This window comes from Phragmites australis, chromosome 5 (assembly GCF_958298935.1).
Source record: "Phragmites australis chromosome 5, lpPhrAust1.1, whole genome shotgun sequence".
NCBI lineage: Eukaryota > Viridiplantae > Streptophyta > Magnoliopsida > Poales > Poaceae > Phragmites > Phragmites australis.
In genome coordinates this window covers 27,867,720-27,879,708 of record NC_084925.1, presented here as the reverse complement: position 1 = coordinate 27,879,708, position 11,989 = coordinate 27,867,720, and the positions used below count along the sequence as shown (strand labels likewise).

The 11,989-nt window shown below is 41.9% G+C and overlaps 1 protein-coding gene and 1 pseudogene across 1 annotated transcript; one reads left to right on the top strand and one right to left on the bottom strand.

The window, feature by feature from the left end:
- Nucleotides 1–2,658: 2,658 nt before the first annotated feature.
- On the top strand, nt 2,659–5,867 carry LOC133917547 (chaperone protein dnaJ 10). The gene is made up of 10 exons (XM_062361428.1): nt 2,659–3,352; nt 3,523–3,582; nt 3,700–3,782; nt 3,951–4,104; nt 4,246–4,375; nt 4,470–4,628; nt 4,711–4,889; nt 5,054–5,134; nt 5,245–5,370; nt 5,462–5,867. The coding sequence occupies exons 1-10, from the start codon at nt 3,266–3,268 to the stop codon at nt 5,534–5,536; spliced, it is 1,134 nt and encodes a 377-aa protein (XP_062217412.1). The 5' UTR covers nt 2,659–3,265; the 3' UTR covers nt 5,537–5,867.
- Nucleotides 5,868–6,444: 577 nt separating this feature from the next.
- LOC133917907 (ACT domain-containing protein ACR3-like) lies at nt 6,445–11,529 on the bottom strand (annotated as a pseudogene).
- Nucleotides 11,530–11,989: the final 460 nt, after the last annotated feature.

Below are 11,989 nucleotides of genomic sequence, written 5' to 3'. Positions count from 1 at the left end.
ATTATGAAAAACAGTTTGTAGATTGTGATCATGAAAAGCTGAATTATTACAATCTAAATTTTAAAAGATGGTAGATGTTTAGCAATCTGGATTCTGTGGTAGGTGGATTGCTGCTTTTGAATGTCAATAATATGTAATGCCCTCAGTTGTTTTGGGTGACATGTTTATTCTTTTGTGACACGTTTATTTTAAAATACAAAAAATACATAAATAAAATTTAAAATATACATAATTCATGAAAAATTAAATATTTGTCTATAAATACAAAAATGCATAAATTAAATTTAAGAGATACATAATTCATATAAAATTGTGTATTTGTCCATATAAATAGCCTCTCACAAGCATCCTACTCTCTCGTAGTGCACAAAGCATTAATAAAGTTATCACAAAAGACATTCATATCTCCCTCTTTTATCACCAAATTCATCATTTCCACCACTTCCTTTAGATGAAGATGCTTCGGGTATTGACATGTAGTTTTTATCTTTTCACATATCAAAATCTTCATCTTTCATAGCACTATCTCAAATGAAGTTATGAACAACCATACATACAAGTATTTTTTTTTTCTTTATCGTATGATAACTTGGTAAGTCCAATAAAATTCTCCACTTCATCTTCAGAACACCAAATGACCGTTCGATCACATTGCGAAAAGATAAATACAAATGGTTGTATACCTCCTTATTGCCACTTGGTTGTGGACAACTCCGGTAAATAGTACTTTGGCCCTTTGTACGGAGCTAGAGAACCCGTTCGGTTAGGATAGCCTGAGTCAACATGACAAAATTTTCCTATAAACACAATGTAGAACCTGAGAAAAAAGCTACAATGTTGAACATTGCCTGGTCTCCTACAATGCAGATGGAAGCTAAAGATGTAACTCGCGATGAACTGACAAAGGAGAAGGGCAAGGTAACTAGTTTCAACATTTCTCTCCCCCATATTTAGGAATGAAACCAATAACCCATAATTAATTTTGCATGCACCAAGATCAATGAAACCTGATAAACATCTGCAATGTCATTGCGTTTCGATGACATTGTACAAGGACCACGCAGAAGAGGTGAAATTGAAAATGTTGTAATGTTTCTCGATGGATCCCTGAAAGTGTACCAAAGCCTGAAGAAATGTAATGGCTTACCGATGAACTAGAGGGAGGGAGCGCCGCGCTTCCAGGACCTCGAGCTGGCACGCCGGCTGATGAGCCACCAGCCCTGCTGGCTGTGGCGCACAGTACGTCTTGTCCGCTGCGCCAGGGCGGGGCGCCAGGCTGGGAGCTGTTGCCGAGCCAGGGTGAGGCACCGCGATGGGACGAGCCGCGCCGTCGGGACGAGACGCTGTGGCGCTAGGACAGATCGCTACACCGGGAATGGCCTCTGCGCCGGGGAAGCCATCCGCCATGCCCAAAGACTAGAGCAAATAAGAGATCGCGAAATGCAATGTCGTCGGCAATGTCCAGCGCATCGGAGTTGAGATCCAGGGGATCCATTGTCACACATCGGCTGGCTGTGGCGGAGGCGCCGTCGGCTAGGGTTTGCAGCCGAGCAGGGAAGAGAGAAGGATGGGGACGAGACTTGGGGTGGGGCCAATTTTTTGTTCGAGTGAGTTACTCGGGGGTAGGTTAAGTGATAGAGCGGGTAATTACTTGGAAGTTTGATGTGTATTTTAGTCTTTTAAATTTTACAATATGCTATAAGCTGATGACTGATGGATTATTGTATTGTTACAATTAAAACCCAGATTGCTACAATCTATAAGGAGGAGATGCCTATTTTTTTCAACTAGAGATTGTAAAAGTCAAAATTCATAATCGCTAGCTGAAACAAATATAGCCTAATTAGACCTGACAAACATAGCTGTATCCTCAAACTAGAGTTCATTTTGATGGTAGTGGCCCGGAGGCTACAAATAGGGATGAGGTGGAATTTCCTTAATCTTTTAACAGTTCAGGTTTATGTGATTAGGGAATTCAGAACTACACAAAGTTACGGTGTCAGAAATCATGTTGTCCGGAGACTTAAGGAGCATTGTGTTTTCACACCAATACCGGAGAAGGGATTTCATGAAAGAAATACCGAAACTTCCTAACTACAAATATTAAGTAATTGTCACTACTCATACTTCAGCACTCTGATCCTGCCATGGTTTCAAGAAGCATAAAACCCATAACTAACATTTATTTATTTGTTTTTGTTAGTTATATGGGGTGTCAGCTATGTGAAAAAGTCTGAAATTGATAAAAAAAAACAATCATAATTTTTACATCAATTATTGCCTTGTCACTGCACAAACAATGCGGCCACCACACGCCACAATCATACCCCCTATTCTAACAACATTTAAGTCCAAATTATAAGAGCATTCCCAACTATATTCTCTTCCTTTCGTTTATTTTCTGATTTTCCTCACTCTCTCTATTCCTATTCCTTTTATTTTCTCTCATCTTCAACAATTTTCCGTCAAAAAAGTATCTGTGAAGTAAAAGGAGAGATAATCTCATCCTAGAGATAATAGTTTTAGTAATCCCTTTGTAACGAAAATCGTAAAAAAAATTGTTAGAGCACTAAAGTTAAAAAAAAAAATCCTCCCCTGCGTTGCTCTCAAGATGGTGAGAGGGATAGCGAACGGCAGAGAAGAAGAAAAAGGGCGCCAAAAGAAAATTCTAAAAAGATTTATTTATTTTTTTCCTTGCAAGACCGCCAACCCCACACACACTCTCAGCTGTCCATAAAGAATAAGAGAGAAAAGGCATGGAATTAAAAAACTAGACAGCGAAAGTGATCGATCGATCGATCGATCGACCGACGGATCAGCGGATCACAGCAAAGGAGAATAGAAAATGAGAGGGAAAAAAACATCGGTAGCAATAATCATTTGATCTTGAATTCTTGATCCACTGCTCCGAGGAGGAAGAGAAGAGAGATGCCTAGCTCCACCACCACCAACCTCGCGCCGCCCGGTGCATTGCATGCATTTGTTAAATCAATCGATCTCTTCTCTGCGGCCGCCCCGCGCACATCGCGCTGCCCTGCTGCTGCTGCCGCTGCGTGCGCATCACTGGAAAGATGGGTCTGTGGGGACTCCCTCCCTCCCTCCCTGCGCCATGAATGATGCATACGCCTTTTCTTTCCGGCATCCCCCTGGCACAGCTCGCCTCCCACCTTTCCGCCTCCTCTGCCCATGCTCTGCTGCTGCTCTCTTGCCTCTTCTTTCCAGAGTAGGCGCTGTTGGGTAGGGAGCAGCATCGGCGGCGGCGGCGATGTCGAAGGAGACGGAGTACTACGACGTGCTCGGCGTCTGCCCCGCCGCCTCTGACGACGAGATCCGCAAGGCCTACTACATTAAGGTCCCCCGCACTGTCTTTCTTGCTCTTTTGCTGTTCAGTGCTCACCTTCTTGGTTTCTAGTTCCCTAACAACCAAAATAAGGTTTTTTTGTTCCTTTTTACTTGGATGAGATGAGATGAGATTGGGAACGCATTCCAACTACTGATATTGTATTCCATTTATTTGTTCAGGCGAGGCAGGTGCATCCTGACAAGAATCCCAATGATCCGCAAGCGGCCGAGAAGTTTCAGGTTTTCACTACTACTGAAATCAATCTTATGTCCTTGCTGGGTAACTTGATTTTGTGGATTGGATTGGATGTGGGGTGTGCTGACCAGCTGAGATTCTTGTTGCGGATTGATTCCTAGGCTCTTGGAGAGGCGTACCAGGTGCTGAGTGACCCTCTGCAGAGGAAGGCCTATGACGGCTACGGCAAAAACAGCATATCCAGGTAGGTACCCATTTAGGTGAATTTTCCCTTTTTAAGAGATTTTTTTTTTAGATGATATAAGTCCGACAGCAATTGGAACTTTAGAACTCTGATAGATGGATGAGTGGTGCTAATGTCATCGATATGGTCATGTTATGTTGGATCAATCTGGATTGCCAATTTTTTCAGGGAGAACATACTGGATGGCACTGTTGTTTTCACCCTTCTTTTTGGGAGCGAGCTGTTCGAGGACTACATTGGCCATCTTGCAATGGCAACAATGGCTTCCTCCGAGCTGACAAGCGACAACGACAGCCCCAAAAAGCTTCAGGATAGGCTCAAGGTTAGCGTACTGAATTGTCAGGATCTATCTGTTATGAATATAGTATTTTCTTTTCAGATGGACTATTTGTACTGATGATATTGTGCTACTTGAATTTTTGAAGTAATGATGTTAGTCTCACTCTATTTTATTGTGATCAAGAATGTACAAAGGGAAAGGGAAGAGAAGCTAGCTCGATTCCTCAAGGAATTCCTCTCGCAATATGTTTGCGGCGACAAGGAAGGATTCGCTAATCGTGCGGAGTTCGAGGCGAAGAGGCTCTCCAGTACTGGTCAGTATTCTGATCCCTACTCTATCCAGTTCTAGTGATCTGTTTTTTTTTTCAAAATATTTCATTCAACTCATTGTCAACTGTCCATTTGCAGCATCTGGACTGGACATTCTCCGCACCATCGGATATGTCTACTCCCGACAAGCGGCAAAGGAGCTTGGCAAGAAGGCCATGTACCTAGGTGTGCCATTCGTGGCCGAGTGGGTGAGGAACAAGGGACACCTGTGGAAATCACAGATCACAGCAGCGAAAGGTGAAAAACTTTTTTCGCACAGCGGGTTGTGCTCTGATGATTAAAATTGCTTACTGATGAGGGGGCAAAAGGAGCAATGCAGGAGCCCTGCAGCTGCTGCAGCTGCAAGAGGAGGCCTGCCGGCAGAGTGCCAAGGATGGCAGCGCCACCGAGCACGATGTCGACCTGCAGATGAGGATGAACAAGGACCTGATGATGAGCTCGCTGTGGAAGCTGAATGTTGTGGATATTGAAATGACCCTCCTTCATGTTTGTGAAATGGTATGTGTCTTGAGGCATCTAATTTACATACAGTATGATAAGCAGTAGCATAGTACTGTCTGGACTATGAGCAGCATGGCATGACAGTCTTTTATTCCAGGTTTATATGTTGAAATGATCAGCGCATCAAACTTATTTGATTTGACAAGGTTTTGACTTCTTAGGTGCTGCATGAAAACAATGTCAAGAAAGAGGATCTAAAGGCCCGTGCGACGGCCTTGAAAATTCTTGGGAAAATATTTCAGGTACAGTAATTGCCCTTTCCTTAGTGCAATCGGTATGGCTATGTGCTACATCTAGAGTTAAACCGGTGAAATTTACAAATTTAATGTTTGATCAATTGGGACATGAATAGAGGGAAAAAGAGGCATTACCAGGGCCATCAAAACAAACAGTTCTCGACGACGACAGCAGTTCGGATGATAGTTCAGACGAGGACGTGGCTCAGACGGCGCCATATCGCACTCCTGCATTTACTCAGGCAACTGTTCAATCATCATGCACATCTATTGTATGTAAATGATTTACGTATTAAAATCGTCATTAGGAAAGTTCATATGTTTGTGGTGCAGGGAATTGGCAAGCTGTTTAGATGCTTATGCAATCCAGCTTATGATGTTGATGATGATTTTGAACCTCGCAAATGAGTGCTAAAGAAGCAGAGACACCAGTAGATGTTTCAAAAGATCCGCAAACTTTTGTCAAATATATGCTTCAGAACAGTGGGGATCCAGATCATACATCACCATGCTACCCCTCAAGGATATATACATGTAGATGCTACTTCAGCACTGGTGATCAGACCGACAGTAGTTGCTCAGTCTTTTTTTGTTCCTTTTTGGGAAATAGTTTCAACCGAATTGTGTTGTGCGTTTGTAATTGATTATTATTGATGTCGTCAAAAGAAGAAAAAGAACAAGTGTCTTTGAAAGTCCATTTTTCCGATCCCAAAACGATATGGGTAATCCTGGCACGAATATCAACTTTTGATCCTATCTTCCGCGTACTGTATTTTACATCTGCAAGTAATCAAGTATTTTGTGAATTCGTATTGACAATCTTGACTTTCATAGCCAGAAAAGAGTGTCTTGCTGTCTTTACTAAAAAAATTAAATTTCAGAAAATGATGGCTTAGCTGTTCCCACTTCAAACATGGATGAAGGTGGAAGCTATGCAGAGAGCTGAAGACTGAAATGTTCAGTTAGCTGAGGGGGTGATCAATCAGAGACAATTTCTATAGGCTGGATTGGTCTTAGCTGTTGTATAGTTGTGCCGTTGGTATGGGTGTCATTTTGTTCTGAGATCGGATTGTCGTCTTGGAATTGTTTGTCGGTTCCTTTAAATCGTGCAGTTGTGAGGTTTTCAATCCTGATTTTCTTTATAAACTGAATCAATCCTCTACTTCTATAAAAAAAAAACTGCAATACTCTTACCGTCCTTTCGAAAAAAAAAGCAAAATGATGCAGATCCGATGACTGCATTGCACTGAACCTATGAACCACCAGTCTGGTATCTTCTACCCTGGTAGAACTCCTTACTCTAGTCTAGTTCATCTCTACATGACACTCAGCATGACGGTCTGCCCAACCTTCCCCCGGAGTCCCTCGATGGTCTTCATGCCCACCGGCTGGCCCAAGGGGTCGCGCACGTAGAAGATGTTCATGGCCTGCTCCCCCATCGCGTTACGTCGGCGCGGGCCACCGTCAGGCCGTGCTCGCAGGGCACCCTCGTCACATCCGACAGCAGGCCCACCCGGTCCCTGCCGCACAGCTCCAGGGCGAAGCCCTGCACGGCATCGACGGCGTCAGTGACAGAATGTTTTACTTTTACGAGAGGCAGAACATGAGTGAACTGCATGGCGCAGTAGGGCGCGTTTGGATCCCTGGCCGCCATTTGCTTTGCTTGGCAAATCAGACATTTGGTTCATTTACTAGCTGACCCGGTGTTTGCGCTTTCCACTTTTTTTTTTATTACAACTCGAGCGCCAAATCGGCTCTCTGTCTAAAGTAAGACTAGTCTCGCTCAGGGTTAAAAAATCGACGGTAACCGAGCAAAAATCGCGATAACCGATCTTTTCGATCTGGTTCGGTTTCAGAAACCGAACGGTAACCGAATTTGAATTAAAAAAATCTTTAAAAAAACTAGACACAATTCTAAGACCTTCTGTGAAAAAAAAATTCAAAAATAATACCATTTGCATCATATTCTATAGGGAGTAAGTTTGAAAAAAAAATTTGAAGCGTGCGGCTCAGTTATTAACTCATGTTAAGAAAAAGTTTAACATGCAAACACATATTTTTCTTGTATAAAACATATCTTAAGATGATCTTTAAAATTGATTTCATTTTATTTAGAATTTTATTAATTTCTCTATGATTTTTACAAAGTTCACAAGCATAAAGTGAATATGTTAAGAAATATCACTGTAATTAACTTTTTCATGTCTACTGTTATTTTTCCTATGTAAATCATAGTATAAATAAACTAATAAAGTGGTTTCACTAATTTTTAAAGTGTGATGGGTCAGTTATGAATTAATCTAGTCGTAACACATTTACACAAGCATGTTACAATAACTAATTCATGAGTTCATGTATTTTTAAAAGACATAGGATAATGTAAGAAGACTAACAAAATTAGTTTCATGATTTTTGGATTAGCAAAGAGTAAACTATGCATTTAACTTGGTTTAACAAATACAATTTCTCACAGAAAATTTTGAACTTTTTTATAAGTATAAATACTTTTATCATGTAGATAATGTTATAAAGAAACCAACAAAAATTGTTTCACTTGATTTGAAACTTAGATGAATTAGTTATTAATTTTACAAGATTGAGATAATTTTTGTGTTTTTTTTGAACTCCATTGAAAATCGAGAAAACCTCTCGATAAATCGAGAAAACCCAGTGGTTACCAAGAAAACCGAGCGGTTACCGACAATGCGGAAAATTTGAGAAAACTACTCGATAAATCGTAAAAACCGCTCGGTAACCGGTCGGTTTCGACCGGTTACCGAACAGCTAAAATCGCGATTTTTCACCCAAAATTCAAATTTTGCCAAACAAATTTTATCTGATTTTTTTTTTAATTTTTGACCGGTTACCATGGTAACCGCGAATTTTCGGTTACCGCCGAAACTCGGTAACCGAGCTCGGCTCCGGTCGATAAGGCAAACCATGGTCTCGCTCAGCAAGGCGAGGTGAGCAAAGATCCAAACGCGTCCCAGCTCTGTTCTGTATGGAATGCAAGAATTTCGTAGAACCAGGTGAAAATTCTATAAGACTCTTCACCGAAAGACCCCTTATAAGATCCTGATTCATATCAATCCAACGACTATCACGTACACCTGAGAGAAAGAAAAGAAATACATGACATTCATAAGAGGAGATCTTTCTACGAAACTAGATCTCATAAAACTGTACCTCGGATACCCTTCTCGAGATGGCTGCTTCGAGACACCTGATCACCTTCTCTGCTTCGTCTCCCATAAGCGTTTTACCGTCCTTCCGACGAATGTACAGCTCCTGAAGAAGAAAAGCTACACGAATTTTCATGCCTGATGCTGACGTGAACGGCATCGAGTAGCGACTTGAAAAAAAAAAACTTTTGTTTGTGTGCGTGCGTGCACTATGAATTATGTACCTGGACGCCGTAGGCGCCTTCGGACGACACGGCCGCATGGAACACGACGTACTGCATGTCCGTGAGCGTGCACACGATGTCGAACAGCAGCTTGGACCGGTCCTTGCACTTGACGTTCACCACCGAGTAGGACTTGTCGCAGTGCTCCACCGTCACCACCGGCCTGTCCGCCGCCGTGTCGCCGGCTCCTGCAACCACCGCGCCGTCGCCGTCGGAGTCCACGTCGGCGTGCATGAGCTGGTGGAGCCGCCGGTCCACGTGGCGCGACGTCGAGCCGACGGCGAAGTTGGCGTGCGCGCCCCCGCGGTCATCGCCCCCGCCGTACCCGCACGCCCGCGGGTACGGGTCGTCGATGGCCTGACCCGTGGCCACGTCGTTGACGTACACGACGCAGGTGATCCGCATCCGGTGCGTCCACACCTCGGCGGCCAGGACGTTGCACTGGAGGTCGGCGAGCACGGCGAAGATCACCGAGAGGAGCCCCGTCCTGTCGGGCCCCTTCAGCTCGATGGCGGTGTGGTCGCCGATGGATTGCAGCCCTACCAATCTTCCCGGCGAGTTGCTGCCTTTTGCACCCAGTAGATTGCTCTCTGGACCTAAAGCCTGACAAAAAAAAAAAGAAGAAGAGGAAAACGAAAATGTGAGGCCACTTGTATAAACAGTCCCTTGTGCTATCCTAGCCGTTGGAATGACTTTGCGTTTCGAGCTAGGGCGAAACGGTCTCCCCACGTGATATGTGCCTTGCTGCCTGAAAAACAGAAAATAACACACAAAATTAATGACGGATCGTCGTAATTGTCACTAAAGACCTATTAGCGATGGATCACACTACGATTTGTCTACTCATTAGTGATAGATCATAATATAATATATCATTAATGATAATAGTGACGGTTCAATTTATGATTCCTCATTAATGACTAATTATCGGTAACGAATCATCCTAGACCAGTCATCAGTGACGAATCAAGTTATAACCCGTCACTAATGACTAACTCCAGTCACTAATGACGGTATTCACAAATATTTTTTTCTTACCTTAGCAGCACTAGAATAGGAAACATTGTATATTTCTGCTTAAGTTTGATGTAAGGGTAACATATATGGACACAAACGCACATTTCGAAAACGGTGCAAAAACTTCACGGGGTGATAACTCAATCTTTTAGGATGAATTTGGCCTCGAAAATTTTCTAAACCCGATATTGTGGGGGAGAAACGGATGTAACTTTTTCTATAGATATCCGTAGAGTAAAAAATATCGAAATTGAAGTCCGTATACAAAAGTTATACCGTTTTACTAAATGTGAGAAAAAAATAAGAGTCCGTATGCAAAAGTCATTAGTGACGGTTAAATATTATAATCCGTCATTAATATTAAGTCATTAGTGATAGGTCATAGTTATTATCCATCATTAATGATCTTTGGTAAAGAAGGTTAAAATGATAAAATATTCGATTTTCATCATAACTACGTGATAGATGAGGTGATAAGAGATCTACGCGTGCGATGGGGAGGTTGTGGGTTCGATTCCCACGGAACATAGATTGAAAATACATTATGAAAAATAACATGGCTTATGGGGCATACCGCATATGCGATGGGCTTGCGCGGGGATGGCTTGGGTCGAAAAAATATATTTTTTGATTTTTTTATCAAAAAATATAAAAAAATGTTTATCAATCATTAGTCACGGATCATTAGTAATGAATTGACCCGTTACTACTAACCTATCACTAATAACTTTTTATTAATGATACATTCAGAGTGACATGTATATAATCCGTTATTAATGACGTTTATCACCCATTAATAATAACAGTTACCACTCATTACTAAAGAAAATATTTTACAGTGGTCTCGGAGGAATTTGAATCATCTATTTTTTGGATCAGATGGTCTAGATTAGTTAGAATACTAACTATTATTTAGAGGTAGTATGAGTAGTATATGAGAGGAGTATATGTAGTATAAGGGTATTTTTGGGAAAAAAGAAATAGTATGGTAGTTATATCGTGTAAATTTATAGGTTTAATGTTTAGACTGGTATGAATGCTGATTATTTGGTTGAACGATTATTTGAGGATTAGGGATAAAAAAAGATTACAGTGTCCTTCAATAGTATGGTGGGTAAATATTAATATTATTATCATAATTATATAAATATTCAATCACATGGACGGTCAGATTAAATTTATATTATCTCTCACCTACAGGTAATATAGACCACCTAAAAGAGCTCTACTAAAGATCTTTTTCACATTTACAAGCACGAGTCTCAAAGCCGAATCAACAGTATGGATAGTACAGGGCTACAAGCAATACGAAACAATTACTGATGGAAAGTAATTTGCGAGAAACAAACAGATGGTCAGATTTGCAAACCTTCTCAATGTACCGAATCGTCCTCTCATCAGTGACCTTCTGTCCTTGCTTATCCAGCACATGAAAGACTGCATCGAGTTTGCAACACGCAGCATAACTTGCAGTGCTCTGACAAATACAAGTTGAAGTATAGGTGCTACTTGCCACTAGCACTGGCTGCATCTTCCTTACCATCCATGAACCATCCACCATCCGAGGTGATGTACGCTTTCGAGATGTGGAGGTCGAGATCACTCGGGACCTGCAGCACCTCCAGCAGAATGCCATTCTTGTTCATGCTGTCAACCTGAACTCCAAAGGCAAGCCCAAGATGAGGTGAAATCATTCTGGGAAGCAGTTTTGCCTATAATCTATCAGGGGAGTTGAAGAGATCAGAAAAATGACCACTTACCTTCAGTAAGGTGCAGTCATTGCAGGTGCTGTTGTCAATGCACACCCTGCAAATCACTCTGTTTAAGTGCATTAAGCAGCAGAGTTGTTGCTAACGAGTACTGAAATTTTGGAGAATGAATTGAGAATTCTGCAATTTAGAGTTAAGGTTAGAGACCGGGGAAGGTTGATGTGCTGGTTGAAGTTCTCGTACTCGGGATCAAAGTATGGCAGCATCTTCGCGAGGCGATGAATCCTTCCACTGAAAGAAATGTGAGCCAAAATCATGCTACAAGACGCATAAGCGCAAGAGCAGCACACACTCCACGTATGGGAATTTCCAATCGTGAGGGCAGAAACTTCAATCCAAATAATCATCCGAGAAGCAATGATGAAATTCCACATAAAGAAGATCTAATCATTGAAGAACCTATTCGAATAGCCATGTACACAATCATAGATATACGAAAGCAGCAATCGTATTTAATAGATTCCGGGTGCGTGTGTCTTGATGAATGAGTGTGTGAACTAGATGTCCATGTGATAAGGTTACTGGCTCAATCCGTCAGAAGTTATGTGATACTAGTGGTACACGAGATGTGATGATAGGGAATGCAGAGCGAGACGTAACCCCTTCTAGGACAAAAACCCTAGATATAGATTGTTACTTAGTTTTGAACTATTTAAACTATTTTGAAGT

Bases quoted from the DNA above. Each gene is read 5' to 3' on its own strand.
- LOC133917547 (XM_062361428.1), top strand. From the start codon at position 3,266: ATGTCGAAGGAGACGGAGTACTACGACGTGCTCGGCGTCTGCCCCGCC. The intron at 4,105-4,245 runs GTTAGCGTACTG...ATTGTGATCAAG, and splicing joins AGCTTCAGGATAGGCTCAAG to AATGTACAAAGGGAAAGGGA. The intron at 5,135-5,244 runs GTACAGTAATTG...GGACATGAATAG, and splicing joins TTCTTGGGAAAATATTTCAG to AGGGAAAAAGAGGCATTACC.